General features: G+C 37.9%; 1 protein-coding gene across 2 annotated transcripts in view; it reads right to left on the reverse strand.

Annotated features, from left to right (window-relative positions):
* Positions 1-21,885, reverse strand: part of BICC1 (BicC family RNA binding protein 1) — a 333,570-nt gene extending 311,685 nt beyond the window's left edge. For both annotated transcript variants that reach the window (XM_025397700.1, XM_025397701.1), the window contains exon 1: positions 21,415-21,885. In XM_025397700.1, coding sequence (XP_025253485.1) covers positions 21,415-21,604 — 190 coding nt within the window. In that variant the 5' untranslated portion in view covers positions 21,605-21,885. The remainder of the gene's footprint in view (positions 1-21,414) is intronic.
* Positions 21,886-22,413: the final 528 nt, after the last annotated feature.

Here is a 22,413-nt window from a genome sequence, read left to right on the forward strand (position 1 = left end):
TCAGGTGATGTGATGTCGCCTTCAGATTTGTTCTTTTTGCTTACGATTGCTTTGGCTATTTGGGGTCTATTTTGGTTCCATGTGAATGACTGTTTTCTCTAATTATCTGAAAAAAAACGATGTTGGCATTTTGATAGGAATTACATTGAATCTGTAGATTGCTTTGAGCAGTATGGTCATTTTCACGATATTGATTCTTCCAATCCATGAGCATAGGGTGTATTTCCATTTGTTTGTGTCATCTATGATTTATTTAGCAGTATTTTGTAGTTCTCCTTGTACAGATGTCTCACTTCTTTGGTTATGTACATTTCTAGGTATTTTTGTATAACTATTGTAAAAGGAATTGAGTTCTCAATTTGATAGTCAGCTTGGTTCTTGTTGGTACATATAGCACTGCTACTGATTTGTGTATATTAATTTTGTAAACTGAGACTTTACTGGATTCATTTATCAGATCTAGGAATCTTTGCAGGAGTCAGAGTTTTCTAGGTATATGATCACATCATCAGCAAATAGAGATAAGTTTAACTTCCTCTTTTCTAGTTTGGATGCCCTTTATTTCTCTTGCCTGATTGCTCTGGCTAGGACTTCCGGTATTATATTGAATATAAGTGGTGAAAGTGGGCATCCTTGTCTTGTTCCCATTCTTAGGGGGAATTCTTTCAAGTTTTCCCCTTTCAGTATTATGTTAGCTGTGAATCTGTCATAGATGGTTTTCATTATTTTGAGGTATGTTTCATCTACACCTAGTTTGTTGAGAATTTTTATCATAAAGGGATACTAGATTGAATCAAATGCTTTTTCTGCACCTATTGAGAAAGGAAAAGTGGGAATAAAACCCACTTCATCATGATGATGATGATTTTTTTTTTTTTTTTGGCGCTCTATTTCTTTCTGTTTCTAGTATTTTGTTGAGGATTTTTGCATCTATATTCAACAGGAATATTGGTCTGTAGTTTTCTTCTTTTGCTAGGTTCTTTCTTGCCTTTGATATCAGTATGATACTGACTGGGTAGAATGAGGTAGGGAGGTCTCCCTCCTTCACCATCTTGTGGAATAGTTCAGTAGAATTGATTTCAGTTCTTCTTTGAACGTCTAGTAGAATTTGGTTTGAATCTATCTGGCCCTGGGCTTTTTTTGTTGGCAGGTGTTTGTTTTGTTTTGTTTTTGTTTTTGTTGTTTGTTTGTTTGTTTTCCTGATTCAATCTCACTGCTTGTTACTGGTCTGTTCAGGATTTCTATTTTTTCCTGACTCAATCTAGGATGTTTTCTGTTTCCAGGAATTTACCCATTTCCACTAGATTTTCTAGCTTGTCTGCATAGAGGTGCTCATAGGAATCTCAAAGTCTTTTATATTTCTGAGGCGTCAGTTGTAATGTCTCCATTTTCACTTCTAATTGAGCTTATTTGAATCTTTTCTCTTCTTTTCTTGGTTAATCTAGCTAGTGGTCTATCAGTTTTGTTTATCTTTCCAAATAACCAGCTTTTTCTTTCACGGATTTTTGTATTGTCTTTTCAATTTCATTTCATTCTGCCCTGATCTTTGTTATTTTTCTTCTGCTAGCTTTGGGTTTGGTTTGTTCTTCTTCTAGTTCCCTGAGGCATGACATTAGCTTGTCAATTTGTAACCTTTCAGACTTTTTGATGTAGGTATTTCGTGCTATAAACACCTCTTAGCACTGTTTTTGCTGTATCCTAGAGGTTCTGATAACTTGTGTCATTGTTATCATTCATTTCAGAAAATTTTCAATTTTCATCTTGATTTCATTGTTAACCCAAAAATCATTCAGGAACAGATTAATTTCCATGTATTTGTACAGTTTTGAGGATTATTCTTGGAACTGATTTTATTCTGCTATGGTCTAAGAATATGGTTGATGTGATTTCAATTTTAAAAAAAAATTTGTTGAGACTTGTTTTGTGGCTTACATATGATCTATTTTGGAGAATGTTCCATGTGCTGATGAGAAGAATGTATATTCTGCAGTTCTTGGGTAGTTCTTGAGTAGAATGTTCTGTAAATATCTCTTAGGTCAGTTTGTTCTAGAGTCCAGTATTTCTCTGTTGACTTTCTGCCTCAATGCTCTGTCTAGTGCTGCCAGTGGAGTGAAAGCCCCCTACTATTATTGTGTTTCTGTCTATCTCTGTTCTTAGGTCTAGTAGTAGTTGCTTTATGAATCTGGGAGCTCTGGAGTTAGGTGCATATATATTTAGAATTATTTTATCTCCTTCATGAATGGATCCTTTTATCATTGTATAATGACCTTGCCTTTTTTTTTTAACTATTGTTGCTTTAATGTCTGTTTTATCTGATATAAGAATAGTTACTCCTGCTTGCTTTTGGTTTCCGTTTGCATGAAATATCTTTTTCTACCCCTTTCCCTTGAGTCTATAAGAATCTTTATGTGTTAGGTGTGTCTCCTGAAGACACCAGATATTTGGTTTGTGACAATTTTATTCATTTTGCCAATCTGTATCTTTAAATGGAGCACTTAGACCATCTCCATTCAATGTTAGTATTGAGATGTGAGGTACTATTCCAGCCATAATGTTGATTGTTACCGAGATACTTTCTTTTCTTCATTGTGTTATTGTTTTATAAGCCTTGTGAATTTTATGTTTCAAAAGTTTCTATCCTGGTTTGTATCAATCTTTTCTTTCAAGATTTAGAACACCTTTTAGCATGTCTTGTAGCATTGGTCTAGTATTGACAAATTCCCTCAGCATTTGCTTGTCTGAGAAAGATTTTATTTCTCCTTCATTTATGAAACTTAGTTTTGCTGGATACAAAATTCTTGACTGACAGTTATTCTGTTTAAGGAGACTAAAACATGACCCCAATCTCTTCTGGTTTGTAAGGTTTCTGCTGAGAAGTCTGCTGTTGGCCTGATAGGTTTTCCTTAATAGGTTACCTGACACTTTGTCTCGCTGTTCTTAGAATTATTTCCTTCACATTGACTTTAGATAAACTGATGACTATGTTCTTTGGTGACGTCCTTTTTGTAATGAGTCTTCCAGGACTTCTTTGAGCTTCTTTTACTTGGATGTCTAAATTTTTCGCAAGGCCAGGGAAGTTTTCCTTAATTATTCCCTTAAATAGGTTTTCCAAACTTTTTGTTTTTTCCTCTCCCTCAGGAAAACCTGTAATTCTTTGTTTGGCTGGTTTGCATAATCCCATATTTCTTGGAGACTTTGTTTCTTTTAAATCTTTTTTCTCTATTTTTGTCTGATTGGGTTAATTCAAAAGCCTTGTCTTCAAGCTCTGAAAATGTTTCTTCTACTTAATCTAGTGTATTATTAACACTTTCCACTGCATTTTGTACTACCCTAAGTGTGTCTTTCATTTCTGGAAGTTCTGACTGCTTTTCTTTTAAAATATCTATCTCTTTAAAAAAAATTTCATTGATATCCTCGTTTTTTTAAATTTGTGTTGGTTTTTACCTTTATCTTGTATCTCCTTGAGTAAATTAATAATCAACCTTTTGAATTTTTAACTGGTATTTCAAAGAATTAATCTTGGTTTGAATCCACTGCTACAGAGTTAGTGTGGTTTTTGGGGGGTGTTACAGAACCCTGTTTTTTCATATTGCCAGAATTATTTTTCTGGTTCCTTCTAATTTGGGTAGACTATTTCTTCTCATTATTTTTGAATTTATTTTTCATTTAACTGAGGTTTTTATTTATTTTATTCCCCTTGTGGGTGTGACATTAATGTTTATAATTTATTGTCACCCAGCTTTGGCTCCAGGTGCTTTCAGTGGTGAAGACTCTGTATGAGTTTCTTGGTTTACAGAGAATCTTTGCGTGATGCTTTTCTCAGATGCTTGTTGTAGTAGTGATATGCTTGCTGTGTGAGCAGGTTCAGTGTTTCCTGTGGAAATTTTCAGTCTGGTTCACAGTTATAGGCTGCTGCCCACTGTTTCTTTCAAACAGTCTGTAGTTCCTTTGTTTTTCTGTTAAGTTCCTATGTTGCTTCTTGAAAAAAAAAAGTTCAGAGCATTAATTTCTACACACTACTTTGTCTGAGTGGGAGAGGCATGCTGGCAATACCTCCAATCTGCTATCTTGGGTAAGGGGAGACTTAATGTCCTCCTTTACCTAGTGACATTTTTCTATAAAGTCTATTTTTGTCTGATATAAACTAGAACACCTCTGATCTCTTTGGGTTACCATTTGCACAGAATATCTTTTTTCCATCCTTTTACTTTCTGTCTGTGTATGTCCTTATATCTAAAGTGTCTTGTAGACAGAATATAGTTGGATCTTGTTCTTTTTTAATCCATTCAGCCACTCTATGTCTTTAGACTGGGGAATTTAATCAATTTACATTTAAAGTAATTACTGATAGGTAAGAACTTACTATTATCATTTAATTGTGTTCTGTATGGCTAGTAGTGGTTTTGTCCACCTTTGCATCTCTTTCTGCTTTCCTTTCTATTTCATTGATTCTTCTGTAGTGACATGTTTTTCTTTCTTTCTCATTTTTTCTGGTGCATCTTCCATGAGTATTTCACCAGAGAGCTTTATATTTCCATATCTTTTCATGTTACTGTCGAGTATCCCTTTGTTTCAACCTGAAAAACTCCCTTCAATCATTCTTAAAAGGCAGGCATAATGGTAATTAATTCCTCACCCTTTGTTTATCCAGAAAGGTCTTTATTTATTCTTCACTTTTAAAAGTCTTGCCATATATACTATTCTTGGTTGTCACTTTTTATTTTGTTCTTCAGCACTTTGTATAGATGAGGGGGATGTCAAAACTTTCATGGAAAACTGAATTAAAAGATAAAAATTAAAAATATGAACTTTATTTCTCATCATAAGCCCCAAAAAGTTCCAGTACTCTTGTAAGTGATTATATCAACCATTTAGTACATCGCTAAAGAATTGGGGGTCCTAGGAACTTAGCCACATCAATGCGGTCTTTTTTACATTATTAAGTGAAGAAAAATGGATACCCTTTAAAGATGTTTTTAAATTAGGAGACAAAAAGAAGTCAAAAGGAATAAATCACAATTGTAAGGTAGATGCCTAATGATTACGAATGGAAATTATTTACAATTTGTCCCTGTTTGATGACAGGAATGGCAGAGGCACTGTCACAGTAGAGAACAACTCGCTGATGAAGCTTTCCCAGGCACTTTTCTTCTAAAGCTTTGGGTTTCTCAATATGCTCTCATTATAAGCAGACGTTATTTTCTTTCTTTTTTTATTTTTTTGAGACAGAGGCAGATGTTATTTTCTTTTGATCCTCCAGAAAGTCAACAAGCAAAATGCCTTGAATATCTCATAAAACTGTTGCCATGACTTTTTCTCTTGACCGTGTGCCCCTCTTGGTAGCCATTGCTTTGATTTGTCTTCAGGATTGCACTGGTAAAGCCATGTTTCATCTGCTGTTACAATTGTTTCAAGAAATGCTTCAGGATCTTGATGCCAATTGTTTGAATTTTTCACTGAAAGCTCTTGTGTGCAGCTAATCTAAGCATAACAGTTTTGACAACCATTGAGTGGAAAGTTTGTTCAACTTTGATTTTTTTAGTCAGATTTGTGTAAGCTAAACCAACTGAGATGCATATAGTATTTGGCTATTGCTTCTGTTGTTAATTGTTGCTCTTCTTCAGTTAAGGCATGAATAAGATGAATTTTTTCCTCATAAATTGATGTGGATTATCTGCTGCCACGGGCCTCAATCTTCATAATCATCTCATCCCTTCTTAAAATGAGTTGAAAGCAGCTGATGTCTTAGGCATACTATCCCCATAAACTTTTTGTAAAGTATCAATAATTTCACCATTCTTCCACCATGCTTCACCATAAATTTGATATTTGTTCTTGCCTCAATGATAGCAGAATACATGTTGCTCTGGATGGGGACTCTTTTCAAACTGATGTCTTACCCAAATTAGCAGAAGTTTATTATAGTGCCAAAGAATGTTTGAAATCCATGCATAGTTTTTTCATAATACATACTGTCCATGAACTTTTTGAAGATCCCTCACATAATCTCATTCCACTCTGTCCTGTGATGCTTCCACTGAGAAATCTATTATATTCTTATGGAAAGTCTCTGTATACACCACATTGCCTTTCTCCTGCTGCCCTTAGATTTTTGTTTTTGGAAAGTTTGATTATAATGTGTCTTAGTGTGAATTTCTTTAGTTTCATCATGACTGTAGTCCTTTGAGCTTCTTAAATTTGGATATCTATTTCCCTTTTCACATTTGGAAGGTTTTGGCTATCGTAGTTTGAAAAAGATTCTGTCCCTCATTTCCTCTATATTCCTCTTCTGAAATTCCTATAATGCATTTATTGTTTCACTTCATGGTGTCCCATAAGTCCCTTAGGCTTTCTTCATTTTTCCTTTTCCTTTTTATTCCTCTGACTCAATAATTTCGAATGACCTGTCTTTGAGTTTGCTGATTCTTTCTCCTGCTTAATAAAGTCTGCTATTGATCCCCTATAGTAACTTTTTTTTCAAATCAGTTACTGTATTCTTCAGCTTCAGAATTCCTGTTTGGTTATTTAGAATTCCTGTTTGGATCTTTACCATTTCTATCTCCTAATTGATATTCTCATTTTATTCACAGTTTCATTGTATATGTTTTCCTCCACTGAACTTAATTTAAAATGTTCCTTTTAAACTATTTGTCAGGTAATTCATAGATCTCCATTTCTTTTGGGTCAGTTTATGGAGACTTATTTTGTTCATCTGATTGGGCCATATTTTCCCTGTTTCTTTGTGTGCCTTATATTTTGTTGTAATTTTTGTATTTGAATAAACAGTCACCTCTTCCAGTCTTTACAGACTGATTTTGGATGGAAAAAGACCTTCACCAATCAGGTCCGCTAGAGATTATGGCGGTCTCTCAAATCTTTTACAGAGATGATTTTTTTCTGAGCCTATGTGTGTAATTTCACAACCAGAATAGATTTGCTGGTTTCTTTTCTAGGAGTCTATAGTCTCTTGCACCCTCTGGTGTCTCTCTGCAGTACTACGGGTATTTTGGTGCTGCCACCAACCGCTGAGCTCTCTTGTTCTCAGCAGCCCCCAGGCATCCAAAGTATGTCTATTCCTCATCAGTACTCCAAGTCAAGCAAGGCAGAAACCAGTCACTTGAGTAGTCTCAAAAAGCCAGAACACTGGACATAATTCCATTTTACTCTTTTCCTCCCAAGGGAGAAACCAGTCACTGGACCTTTCTTCCTCATCATTAGCTGTGGTGGCTTGGGGAAGGGGCTGACTCCAATGAAATGAAACAGTTTTTCTTACCTGTTTCAAAACCGTGGTTCTTGGTTTTAAACTGGAGTTCTCTGACTTTATAACTGACTTCTGGCCTTCTCATACAGGCCTTATCGGACCATATATTGTTAAGTCAGTGTTTCTGTAGAGGTAGAAGTCTGGTGCTTCCTATTCCTCCATCTTGCTGACTGCAGACAGGCTTATTTTTGTAATCTCATAAAGGATTCTCTACACCAAGAATTTACAGTAAGGAAGTTTCTTTGATTTAGAACAAAGGTATAAAATATCTTAAGCATCCATTTCCACCTCTCCCTTTCTGAATTTTGTTTGCATTTAAAGTATATAAAGACATAGTACTGGACACACAATCTTATATGCCATCTCACCTTCATCTCTGATTCCAGCGAGGCTACAGTAAACAGTTCTGCATAGGTATCAACCCACTTTGGGGTAACAATGTCTCATCTCAATCTTACACTAAACATACTTTATTCCTTCCCTAGGAGCTTGTTGGATGCCTATAGGTGTACGTCTTAAGTGTATTAACCCAGAATCGCAGGAAAGGCAGGCCCCAGAAGGCAACCCTTGACTCTCCTCAAGGAGGGAACAGAAGCTGACAGACAAATGCCTCTCCTTTTAATCCCATAGGTGGACAATTTAGGGATACAGTTTCTGGGCCTCACCAGAAGTAGTAGTCATCCTCAGAAGTAACAAACTAAATAGTGCATCATTGTATTGGCTTTGCCTTTTTCTATTTGATTCTTCAATTCCCTCATTTCGCTTCTTGGTCTTGGGGGGCGGAGGTACGTGACCCAGGCTATGATGTACATTAATCAGGGCCTCACTCTATGTGATCTCCTTTTCTTTTCTATTAATAAATACAGATAGGTTTCCTCTCTTCCACTGGATTATATTCCTTTTAAAGGTAAAGGGCCTCATTTAATTCTGCAGTCCCATAATATGCACTCATGATTTTTGCCTAATACATCCAACAATTTCCCATCGTAGATGGCCTCACTAGTCCCAAATGATTTAAAATGGAAAAAAAAAACTTTCACAAGCTTGAAAGCTAATCATTTATGCAAAACTTTTAAAATTCAGATCCATTTTTATAATGTTTTGTTGCTAAAGCCCAGTTTTTTGACTTGGTCAAATATGCTTTACTTAGATAATGCATCTCAGACATCCATTTACTGATAGTAAATAAAAATTTTGAAGATAATCTTTCTGTGTAGGTAGTAAGTGCCAACAATGTTTTAGTAAATTATAGATCCCTGAAAAAAAAACTCTATAGCTCTATGATAATCTCAGGTTTCCTTTTCCCATATAAAATGTTTTAATTAAAAAAAAAAATTCCAGCCCCCCCCCCCCCGATTAAAATAAACATTTCTTTACATGATTCCTCCTACAACATTCAAGCCAAACACACATTTCTCTGGCTTGAAGTTAAATCATTATATTAAATAATTTAAAAAGATAAAATCTTATCAAAATATTGCCTTTAAGTGATGCTTTTAACAACAACAAAAAAACTCATAATATGATAAAGGGACCAACTCAGAACGTAGATAATTCAAGATCTAGTGGTCTTCTGTGCAGAATAAGAGAAATACTGTGTTAGTTCTCAATAATCAACAAGCAATTAAAACAAGTGTTAAAATACTTGAAATCTAGACAGATACAGATGTCTTTATTTTTAATTGAAATTTTACCCTAATGCACAACATTACATTTTCCTGCTCTGCAACTCTAGTGGTTTAGATGCTAGATATCAATCCTGGCACATGAAGCTTGATAACTGGACATATTAGCAGAGGAAAAGGAAAATGTGACAAAAAGATCCTACTTGAGGAAGCATAAAATCTGTTGTTTATCTAGTACAGTATGTTAACACCAACAAGTCTCAACTATGATTTACACTGTAATCTCTGCTCAATTACTGTAGAAAACCTTAAATTAGCTAAGATCTAGCCCACAGAATTCAGGGTGTTGCATATTTGACTGCCAAGATGTTAGAAAACAGAGTGTGGTTAGCTGTCTGACGAGTACTTGCCTCTCCAAAGCCAAGACACACTTCAACTATCCTCTTTCTACCACATTTCCCATTTGCTGTGAATGCTCAGGTGTGGTATAGATCAAGGCGAATCCCTATCAAAGATACTCATGTATGGAGAACTAACTCAGCTTGTAACACCACGTTCAAAGTACCATTGGGTTTGTATTGTTTACTGTGCAGAAGATCTGGAATACTGGAACTGAAAGAGATTCTAAGGGGCATCTAATCCAAAACCCTGAGAGGTTGTCCAAGGTGGCCAAGTCGGTGGTAAGACTGGGTCATGAACTCAGGGCACCTGACTTCTAATGAACATTCTGTGGACAGAAGTGGTTTATTTCCCTCTAACTCAAAATAACTCAATGATAATCTTAGTGCAGTGAGCAAGCTAACATAAAAGGCTATTCTTATTTTTGAGAATGGATTATCTCTTATCTGAGATGCTTTGAAATCATATTTAAACAAGTATCTAGAGATGTATTATTCTAAGAACAAGATAGTTCAATGTCTGCAATGAAATAAACTGAAATTATATTAACCTTGACAAATTTCAATTTATAAAACTAATCCAAATTAGATACAAACATAATTAACATTAACCTCACTTGAATTAAGTTTTGCATATCCTCATTCAAAACTCCACACTAATGCACTATCACTAGAAGTAAAACATTCTACATACTCCCTAGATTGAGGGTGAAGACAGATCATCTTGCTTATGGAGAACTGCTCTGCCTTACTTGGGTAAGGCAGAAGTGTTAGGCATTTCCTAAAGCAGAGCACGTGACTTTGCTTTAAGCTCCATTCCAGGAGGCCAATGCCAGGTCCGCTAGCCCAAAATGAAACAAACTTTTTAATCCAGATCCATCATGGGTCATTTATTCTATAAACACAGTCCAGATATTTTCAAAGCTCTGGGCCAGATTCCACAGAGGAACAGAATATGAATTTGAAAAATACGAACTATTTACAGGGTACCAATTGTGTGCCAGCCCTACAAATGTTATCATAACCCTACATGAGACATATTATTATTCTGTTTTGTAAAGGGAGAAACTGAGAAAACATAACCAAAGTTAGTAGAAGGCAGAGCTTTGGAACACCTGCATTCTCACTGAGAATTCTAACCCAGCCCTGAGCCTGACACCAAGATCCTCTGCATTTCAGCAGGGCACTCAAGAAGCAATGTAGATGTGTGGCATTATTTCTGAGGGCTCTGTTCTGTTCCCTTGGTCTATATCTACAACCATCTGATCTTTGACAAGCCTGACAAAAACAAAAAATGGGGAAAGGATTCCCTATTTAATAAATGGTGCTGGGAAAACTGGCTAGCCATATGGAGAAAGCTGAAACTGGATCCCTTCCTCATACCTTATACAAAAATTAATTCAAGATGGATTAAAGACTTAAATGTTAAACCTAAAACCATAAAAACCCTAGAAGAAAACCTAGGCAATACCATTCAGGCCATAGGCATGGGCAAGGACTTCATGACTGAAACACCAAAAACAATGGCAACAAAAGCCAAAACTGACAAATGGGATCTAATCAAAGAGCTTCTGCACAGCAAAAGAAACTACCATCAGAGTGAATAGGCAACCTACAGAATGGAAGAAAATTTTTACAATCTACCCATTTGACAAAGGCCTGATTTCCAGAATCTACAAAGAACTTAAACAAATTTACAAGAAAAAAACAACCCCATCAAAAAGGGGGCGAAGGATATGAACAGACACTTCTCAAAAGAAGACATTTATGCAGTCAACAGACCCATGAAAAAATGCTCATCATCACTGGCCATCAGAGAAATGCAAATCAAAACCACAACGAGATACCATCTCACACCAGTCAGAATGGCGATCATTAAAAAGTCAGGAAACAACAGGTGCTGGAGAGGATGTGGAGAAATAGGAACACTTTTACACTGTTGCTGGGACTGTAAACTAGTTCAACCATTGTGGAAGACAGTGTGGTGATTCCTCAAGGATCTAGAACTGGAAATACCATTTGATCCAGCCATCCCATTTATGGGTATATACCCAAAGGATTATAAATCATGCTGCTATAAAGACACATATACACATATGTTTATTGTGGCACTATTCAAAATAGCAAAGACTTTGAACCAACCCAAATGTCCATCAATGACAGACTGGATTAAGAAAATGTGGCACATATACACCATGGAATACTATGCAGCCATAAAAAAGCATGAGTTCATGTACTTTGTAGGACACGGATGAAGCTGGAAACCATAATTCTCAGCAAACTATCTCAAGGACAGAAAACCAAACACTGCATGTTCTTACTCATAGGTGGAAATTGAACAATGAGAACACTTGGACACAGGGTGGGGAACATTACACACTGGGGCCTGTCGTGGGGTGGGGGGAGAGGGCAGGGATAACATTAGGAGATATGCCTAATGTAAATGACAAGTTAATGGGTGCAGCACACCAACATGACACATATATACATATACAACAAACCTGCACATTGTGCACATGTACCCTAGAACTTGAAGTATAATTTTAAAAAAAGAAGCAATGTAACCTATTGTGGAGGGTGGTTTGTCATCCTAAACTCAGCTATGATACATCTCCACAACATACAAAAGTATAGACCTTACAACAACCCTAAGAAGAAAACTATATCTACTTGGAATTTCAAGAGGAAAGCAGAGCTCCAAATCTAAAGTGTTTATAGCTTTTTTTTTTCCCTGTAAAATACAGATCCCAATGGGCATCTGTATCTCATGAGTTGTGGCTGAGATGACCACACAGGCATAAATCACCAAGGACAATGCCTCACACAAAGTAAGAGATCAATACAAACTGGCTGCTGCTTTTGCAATTACCATCATTCTTCAGTACTCAGATTCGTCAAATTTCTTCCTCAGAATACAGTCACAAAGAAAAAAAAGCTATGTAATTACGTTCATTATAAGGTAGTTCATAACTATAAAAAATTTTTTTCAACCAAATGTATTCAACCACAGAATTTTAATTCTGAAAACTGCTTAGAAATACAGAAAACATTTAAGAGATTAAAATGCTGAATACAAAGCAGTAAATACTATATCAGCAACTACATAAACTCTAATTCAAGGCAGAAAAATGAAAATGGTTGTGAGGATGGTGAGATAGTACTGATGATTATTTTTCTTTTTAAAAACTTCCTCATATTGCTTTTAAAATTTCTACAATAAAAAGTGTGTTTTTAAGTTATTTCATAATATATTTCATAGGTATCTATTATACCTAACTTAATGGGAGTCTGTAGGAAAACAATGCATTGTGAGCCTACTGTGCAATATGACAATATTGCCCTCTACAAGAATATACAGATTTATGCTCCTCCCCCAAGTCCCTTACAACAAGCCACTATAAACGACATGCCAGTTATAAGTTACTTTCCCAGACTAAAATTCTTCAAGATGATTTAATAATGTGGAAAAAGTACTAGCTTCAAGCGTAAAGGAAATCAAAAAAAGAAAAGAACTGATTCTTAACTTCAATGATTTCACCATCCTCTAACCACCTTGCAATGTTTCTCAAAGTGTGATCCTGGGACCATCTCCACTAGGCTCACAGGATTCTTTTCAAAATGCCAATCCTGCCAACACCACTTTCAAACCTACAAAGCTGGAATCTGAGAGGGAAGCCCAGAGTCAACCCCCTCAAAAACGGAAAAAAAAAAAAAAAATTCCCCAGGGGATTTTCATGCCCACAACTTTTAAAAAATATTGATCCACAGACATGCTAAGCAGGTAAGATAAAATTCACTTACATTTTTCAATGAAAAAGGCAAAACAAAGATCTAACTCTATGTTGGCAATTCAACTGCTTTCTAATAATGGACCGTGGGAGCCGCAAGTATAAGGAGCAGATACCCTGCAGATTTTTTGTCTCTTCTGCCTAACTTGCAAAACTTCCCAGAAAATAATTTTGCAAAATTGATCAGGAACCTTAAAATTTCCATGTCCTTTGCTCCCCAAAATTTCACTCATAAGGTTTTTCCTATGAGAATAATCAAAAATGTATAAAAGGTTTTTAGGCAGAAGTGGTTGGGACAGCGGGCTAAATATTTATCATCTGCCATATCTTGAGTACCTGCTCCGCACCTGGCACTTGTGGATACAGTATTTCTAATCCTCACAACCTAGAAGATAGACACTTTCTATCTCCATTTTAGAGATGAGAAGCCTGGGCTAAATGAGTTATTAATTTGTCCCAGGCCACACGGCTAATAAATGATAGGATCTGAATCCTGGGCAGTCTTGAGTAGAAACACTGGGCTCATTCCACTGTCTGGCCACCTAAAAATATTCTAGAATGTTGTAGTGTTTAAACAAAGTATACTATAACAAGAGAATTATATAGACATTTGAAACCATGTTCTTTACGAACCTTTAATGAAACAGAAAATACTTATGATTCAATGCTAAGTGAAAAAGATAGGAGGTATGATCCCGGTGTAGAATTTTAGTCACAGAAGGGTAGGGCCAGTAACTCTTTTGGTTTCATCTGCATCTCCAAAGCTCAACACTGCACCTGACATATGGTACAAACTCAATATGCATGGCAAAAATAAATTATGTGTAGGCATATTTTCAAAAGACCAGGAAAAAAAAATCCTAAAATATCATCAGTGGTTATTGCTGGATTCTGGAGTTAGAGATGACTTTTGGTTTTTCTTTTTTACATATGTTTATACTTTCAAGTATTCTATATAGGTTTGAATTACTTTTAAAATCAAGGGGGAAAAAACAGCAATGGCTAATTTTCACATCCTATGTTTAATCACCTTCCTATATAAAAGATACAGTTAAGCTCCAGATCAACTCAATATACAGACTAATGTGTGGTTTATCATTTTCACTATAACAGGGAAACCACCTGATACCTAGAAAGTGTTAAGTGTTATCTTTTTATATGCCAGCATCATAAATGGCAACACAACTTAATACTTCTTACAAATACAAATGCTTTCATCATCCACAGTTATTAGTAGCCTGACCGGTAGGAAAAGGATTTACAAACGTATAGCACCCACAATGTTTCTTTAATGGTTTTGTGCTCTTTGGAGACTTCCCCAGATGGTAGTACAACAAGGATTAGACATTGAATTTGGTGGCTTTTGCAGCATAACAAGATTTTCTTGCCAAGATCATCCCTACACACCAAAACCACTATAAATTAGCATTAAAATTAGGCCTCATTTCTGGTAATTTATTAAGTATTTCATATAAAGGAATATATATGGTCACTATTACCCTATGTATTTTTTTAAGTAAGAACTGTATCTTAAAATGAACTAAGAATGAGTCAACTGGTTTATTTTATTAGCTCACCATTTCAGACAATTTCAAAAGACAAAACATGGGATGATAATTCTATCAAACTGTCTCCAAAATGATTCTGAACAAATTCTGGCTTTGTTGGCCAGATTATATCTAAGTGACCAATCTATGAAAAGCCAAAAGGGCGAGGCATGAACTACAGTGTACCTGTCAATTCTAAAAGAAATCTGACATATGTGGAAGGTGGGAGGAGGGAGGACAGAAAGGATATCTTAAGGCAATAAAAAGTGAAATGAGCATTTTTATTATACCATGTAATTTTCTATGGGAAAAAAATTTGACATGGAGAAAACAATGGAGAATTTTTAGAGATAGTTCCAGTACTCAGTGGCCCTAGGTTCTGTTCATAAAAGGAGTAACATGATGAGAAGAGCTTTGGATGATCAAAGTTGGTTTCCTCTTTGGTATTTAGGTTTATTTCTGGACTACGCCAAGAAAGAAATTCTAGGGGGCCTCTCAGAACCTATTCTGGTTTGGGGGCTGCTTGATGAAAAAAAAACTATAATTTAAAAAAAGAAAGAAAGAAATTCTACTGATATATAATGTTACTGAACAATATAAGTTCCTACGGATTATCAGCACAGTCCGAAGTGTCTGATACAGGTACGCTTTGGCGTCAGTCACAATTTGCAATTTTGGGTCCCAATGCTCCTTCACTTTGCCCACTGTGAGGAAAATATGGGGTAAAATATTCAGCGTCCATTCTGATCCCCTTCTTCTTTGCCTACTTCCACTAGTGTGGCTGGAAAAAGAAGATACATTCCCAGTCTTTTGCAGCAAAAGGTGGCCAAAGAAGTACAGATGGAAGTTCCAGGAGAGAGAATTCCTTGTCACATAAAAAGGAAAAATCTGTAAGAGAAAATAATTTTTGTTCTTCTGCCTTTTACCTGCATAAACCACAGACACACCTCAAGACACAGCCACAGCCGCAGTGCAAAAATAAGGCAAATAGTCACAGGCTGAAGATGGTGGAGGCAGGCAAGAGGGAAGACACTGGGCTCCTGATGTCCTTGAGCAGCTCTTGGAGCCTGGACTGCTTATCCCCAGACTTCTCATTAGGTGAGAAAGACAAACCCCTGGCTTGTTTAAGCCACTCTGTGTCAGGTTTCCTGTTAGTCGCAGCCAAATACATTCTTGCCTGTAAAAGTCATTGGTATAACAAACCTCTCTAGCTATGTATTCATCAATGATCAACTTCACCAAACCCCCCCAAGTCTCCATAGAGATAACACTGACTGAGAGTGCTTTCTTCATGCCCGTGAGCGTGAGGTTTTACCGCCCCTCTCAGTGCATCCTCACAGAACTGTACAAGAAGCGAAGTGAGGACCTCCTCAATCCAAGTTAGTCTGAAAGCAGCTCCTGGGCTCTTTACTGCCAAGCTATATACAACCTCTGATGTGTTTTTTCACTTAACCTACAAAGCAATTTTAATTTCAACTATGCTCTCTGGCTCAAGTAAATTGTCATAACAAACTTTTCTAATTTTTTGAGGAAGACTTTCACTAAAACACATCAAACACACCCCCCCAACACACACGCAAAGGATTCACACGCAATTAGAAGAAAAAAGAAAAGAAGACTTGGCAAGCATTTGCTTTCTAGTGTTTTGAAATCTTTATCCATCATGTGAGACAGTACTGCTGCATCTGAACTGATGTTTATTAAGCACCATGAACCTGGCACTGAGCTAAGCATTTTACATACATTCTCACATTCAGTGTTCACAATATCCCCATAAAGTGGGACTATTATTATCCCCATTTTACAGGTGAGCAAATGAAACATGTTAACCCAGGCAGAGTATTTTCTTCGAAAAAGCTTCTTTCTACACACCAATGAATGACTCAAATTCAGAACAACTTACAACTAGAAGAGAGATTAACTGATTTTGCTGCTAGTCTTTAGTAAACCATACTAGAAGTGAATGGCTCAGGACCAAAGAATGAAAAACACTCAAAGCAAGAACAATTTACAACTAAAAAGGGTGAAAAGCCCTCATCCTGAGCAAAATCTAGAATTCCACACTCATGTCTAATGGAGCTTTACTTAATGTTTACCCACCCATCTTTACAAGTATACTTGACACATGGCAAGCTGCCAGGAAGGCCAATAATAATATTTAGATAGCTGTGCCTGTTCATTAATCATAAGATAATTTAAGACCAAACTAAAGTTTCCAATATACTTGATTTTCATGATCAATATAAGAATATGCATTTTATACATTGTGATTTACAGTGAATATTGTTGTTAGCTTATTCAGCATTTCCTATGTTGCCAGCACTGGGATGGCTTACAGACACCTTTTTCCTCTTCATTGTCAAAACTACCTCAGGAGGTAAGTACTACCATTAACTGCCCCGTTTGAGAAATGAAGTCGCAAGTGATGGATTCTCCCAAGCTCCCTATTAAAATGTAGCATCAAGATTCAAATCTAGATTTGGCCCAGAGCCCTGTGCTCTTAATCTCTAAGCTCATAAACTTAATTTGATTTGTTTTTGCTGTTTATTAGCCTTGATCAAGCATTGGCTAGAAAACTCTGTTTATTTAAGCTTTACTCTATATCTTCACTTTCAGTACTCCCCCATTTTCATACATTTTTGGCTTCATATTTCTTCCCACTCTCATGAAAAAAAATCTAAATTATTATCTGTTCATCAAATCATTTTAAAAATCCACTAAAGTTTGCTGAATTAAAGAGATAACATAGTTGCTGCTCCTCCTGTTAATCAGTGATGTACAGCAACCTCTGTTTTAGTGGCTAACTCTGCTACTCAACCAACCAGTAGCAAATGACTCCAGTTCTGCCTATCATTGCAAAAACGCAACATGGTTCTTAAAGTCTTTGGCAGCAGTTATAAAACCCCACCAGATGTCAATCTGCTTTCATGAAAATAGGCCATTCCTCCCCACTACAGGTCCCACTTTTTAACACTCACTACTTTCTCTACTGAAAGAAGGGATTCCCAAACTCTGAAAATGCCTGTGCTTCTGAATTTTATGTAGGAATTTGTTTTTTTTTAATACTTTGAAGTGCTGTGTTATATGTGGGAATTTTTAATTTTGTGGTATACATATATGTTTTTACAAGGAAAAATACTTTTAAAAAGAAAAGTATTAATATAGGAACCCTGTGACTGCCTCAGTACTCTGGCAAACAACAAGACTGTATCTCTGATTCTCTTGACTCAATTATTTCCTACTTTCTCCCAGACTTCCTGCTATAACACTCTCCTCCCTTCCCTCCCTGATAATTCACATTTGAGTTAATGTGAGTTATGATACATAACTCATAACTTTAACTAAAATTTAATTGACTTAAATAAATCAATACTATTATTTCACATGATGCATGAAATTTACATTTGAAGATCAGTAATAAAGAAATTATATAAGGATTTTCTTTATCATTAAAAATGCTGTCTATGATATTCATTCCAAGGCTTACAACACCCATCAAAAATCTAAAATTGAAAATAAATTTCCATTTATAAAACTATAAACTAATAAAACTGATCATCTTCATTTACAGCAAAAACATCAGATACTCTGCATGGTTGTGTCGAAGGAATTATTAGACCCCAACCCACCAGTAAAAAAACAAGAAAAAACAGTGATATTTCCCTCCATTGTTGGCTCGGTGGTTTTTATCTGTAACAATTCTTTTAAGTTTCAATGATCATCTAAGAATGGTATTTCATTTATTTGACTACTACCCTATTGCCCATATATTAACCTCACCGAATTTTTGGTCCATTGCGTAGAAGAATTTCTCTACTAATAAAAATACAACTCATTAAAGATTAACTTGCCCCCAGGACAGTCTCTCTGGAAACAAATTCCAAGCATTACAATCACCAAATTGCACTCTGAATACTTAAAGGCAGATAATCTTATTTATCCTGATTTAAATTGGAAACCTGTACCTATTTAAAGTCAATTGTAAATATAAAAATAGCACAACCAAATTCATAATAATTGAAAACTCAAATATAGACTTTACTTACTTGGCACTTTTCAAATAAAAAGCTTTCCACCCAAGAATATCTAACAACACTAGAATGCTTATTGACTTGACAGACTTACTTCTTTAGTTTCTATCTTACTTCTGCAATTATGAACTTGCAAAATTATTTTGTTTCCCAACTATTTACTGAGTATATACTATATTTCATACATTATGGTAGGCACTGGAAATCCTTTTAATCCATGATACAATATCTATTATTAATAACAGATATTTATTAAGTTCTTATCATTGACCAAACACTGTGGGCAAATGTTAGCTTTGATAGCCATCATCTCTTTCGATTCTCCCAAAACCCTAAGAGAAAACGTCCTAGTATCAGCTCCATTCTACAGATGGGCAAACTGAAGGCAGAGAGAGGCCCAGCAACTTTCCTAAGATCCTATAGGGTTTTGAACCCAGGTATTAGTGATCCCAGTGCTCACATTTGCGTTTTGGTCAACAACAAATCACATATACTACAATGGTCCCATAAGATTATAATGAAGCTGAAAAATTCCTATCGCCTAGTGATGTCATAGCCATAGTAACATAACACATTACCTTTTCAATGTTTAGATATATTTAGATACACAAATACCATTGTGCCACAACTGTCTACAGTATTGGGTACAGTAACATGCCTTGTAGCCTAGTAACATTATTTGTAGCCTAGGTGCAAGAGACTATACCATACAGCCTAGGTAGTAGGTGTAGCAGGCTACACAATCTAGGTTTGTATAACTACACTCCATGATGTTTGCACAATGAAAATGCCTAAGGACACATTTCTAAGAACGTATCCCAGTCGTAGTCGTTAAGCAATGCATGACTGTATATCGGTTGTTTAAGAGATGTTAAGACTTTCTGAAAAAGAAACTTTATTACTGCAAAGCAATTTCAAACCATCTCAGGTCGTAATATCACATCTGTTAATACAAAAGGGCCTTCAAATTTTCAAAAAGTCTCATCAAAATTTCATTTTATTCAAAGTGAAAATGAGTTAATTCAAAAAAGGAAATCCACTTGTAAAGCTCAGGTTATACATTTGAACTTCCCAGAAGCTAACATCACTGTCCTTACTTGTTTGTGCGCAGGTGAAACAGATCATTCTTTCATATCACTCCAAACTCATGTAGAAAACTGAAAGCTGGTTGATAAAAGGATGAGTATATGCTACTATCAGTTCATTCCAAACGATCTCACAATATACGCCTCACGAAAATTTAATATTTGTCTTATAATCATAAAGAAACTAGACAAATAGAACCACAGAACAGACAAAATAACTAAAATGAGTTACTGAAATGCAACTGGGGCTTTAATTTCCAAATCTATCTTATAACGGTCTTACTTGAAGAGTTTATCACAGAAGTAACTCTCCTCAAAAGTTACATAATTTTAGAAAAAAAGAGAGGAAAGGGGAGAGACAAAGACATGACACACATTAGGGATGTTTATCAATAAAAATAAGCAACAAGGGAGGAAAGCCTGTAGCACATCCAAAAAACGCCTGCCAAACACTCTTGCTATTTGTTTCCACCAAGTTATTGTTTTGGAAAACATGTTGTTCTCTCTTAAAATAACCTGCTTAATTGTTCTAAAAAGCCACTGCATCTCCACCGAGGGCTAAATCGTTCCCAGACTGCGATGCACTGACTGATAAAATCAAAGTAAGTTATGCATAAAGCCACAAAGAAAGTTTGAAAAGCTCCAAACTCTCCCGTGATAAAAGAACACTAGCTACTGAATGCATCTTCACCAGCGCCCCAAGTGAGACTAATGCCTGGTACTGTACACGTATTTTAAGAATAACAGTCATTCAAACTAACTCATTTCTCTCTTTGGATGTGGGAAATGAGCCACATCGGTGGCTACAGGTAGGCTAGTAATTATCGGTTTTAAGAAAGGTCAAAATGACCTTGGACGTTTTGACGTTCACTCCAATACTCGCATTATAAATCAGAATCTGTTTTCGGTCCAGTATGGTTGAAGATTTTCTGTCTGGGAAAGTCCCAAAGAAATTAAAGAGTTAAAAATAATGCTAAGTTGTGAAAGACAAAGTCAGACACCCATAGCATTGGAAGATTTTTATGGACTGAATGTAACTCAAGATGTGTTTTAAAAGCCTGTCAAGAGATGAACACTGTCATCAAACACAGGAGCACTGCCTCCACACTCTCCCCTCGCTTTGGCTGCTCACCCCCATCCTGGCCCTCCTTGACCACAGGGGTGGGGGCAAGAGCTCCTGTCTTAAGCCTTGACATCTGCAGTGTTTCCCAATAGCGAGACAAGGCCCCTCAGCTGGAGGAAGTGGATACTGACAAGGGGAGCGAGTGAAACAGACGGCGAGAGACAGAACTCGAGGCTGCCAGGGCATGAGGAGGGTCACGCATACTCTGTGCGGCCTGAGTGGTCCGGATGGCACAGCCCAGGTATCCGGGCTAAAGTTGGCATCTCCAAAGTCCAGAACGCAACTTGGGCGCACCAGTACAAACTCGGCCTTCGGCTTTTCTGAAGCCGGTCAAGTTCGCACAGGGCCCCCAGCGCCTGGAAACCTGAGAGGCGTGGAAGGGTGGGGAGTCCCGCGAAGTCTCCAGTCCCTGGGTGTCCTCCGGCTCCGCGGGGGAGCGGGCCTGGAGCTAAACCGGCCGTAGGCTGGAGTAGCTGGCGCCGGGACGCGCGGTGGGGATGTCGGAGAAGGAGTTGGAGGCTCAGTCGGGGAGTCCGAGAACACCGGGGATGCCTACCTTGTAACATGGCCTCAAGTTTCTTCCTGTCCACGCGGAAGCGCTCCTCACTCCACTCCGGGCTGTGCAGGGTCGCCCCGGCGACCAAGTCGTCCTCGGAGCCGGGCATTGGGGAGTCAGTGCTGCGCTCGCTGTTGGAGCCGGGGTCCGACTGCGCCGCCAGGTAGCCAGGCTCTCCCTGGGCGGCCATGGTGGACGCGCAGCGCTCGGGCTCCCGCTGCCGCCGCCGCTCTGCCTGCGCCGCCGCCTCCGCTCGCCGGCCGGGCTCAACTGGCTCCCAGCGCCGCGGCGCTAGCTCGTCCCCCTGCAACCGCCGACGCCACCGCCAACGCCGCCGCCGCCACTGAGCCCCCGGCGCATCCCAGCCCCGGGCGCCGCCCACGCCGCCCGCTGCCCCGGGTCGCGGCCCCGGTCCGGGTCCAGTGGCTGCGCCGCCCCCCGCCAGCAACGCCCGCGCGGAATGAGCGCGCCGCGCTGCCCGCGCCTCCATCCGCAGGGCCGGCGCCCCCTCCCCGCCCGCCGCCCCTGCAGCCGCGCGCTCATTGGCCCGGCGAGCCCACGGGGAGCCGCGGCGGGCGGGCGGCCTCTGGCGCTCACACACTTGGGCGCACACACACACCACGTACACACTGCCACTTTCTGCACTTTTACGTATAAATCTTTTCCGTACATGCACTTTCATAGCTCCTCAAACACACACACACTTCTGAATGCACATGGAGTGTCCACGTAATTCCTGTCTACACACACACATCACACACTACTACTTTTCTGCACTTACACATACAAATCTCTTACCCCTACATACTCTCATAATCCTCCTCCAAACACACAGACACAGACACGCCAAGTTCAAGCACAGCCGAGTCCTGAACGCACACTAAGTGCATACACAATTGCGCTGTTTACATACATGCCCTACCCCCTGAAACTCACAGCCCCAGTTGGTTCCACAAGCTTGAACGTGAGGAAGAGGGAAAAGAAGGCTTGGAGAAGAAA

This window comes from Theropithecus gelada, chromosome 9 (genome assembly GCF_003255815.1).
Source record: "Theropithecus gelada isolate Dixy chromosome 9, Tgel_1.0, whole genome shotgun sequence".
In the NCBI taxonomy this organism is placed as follows: domain Eukaryota; kingdom Metazoa; phylum Chordata; class Mammalia; order Primates; family Cercopithecidae; genus Theropithecus; species Theropithecus gelada.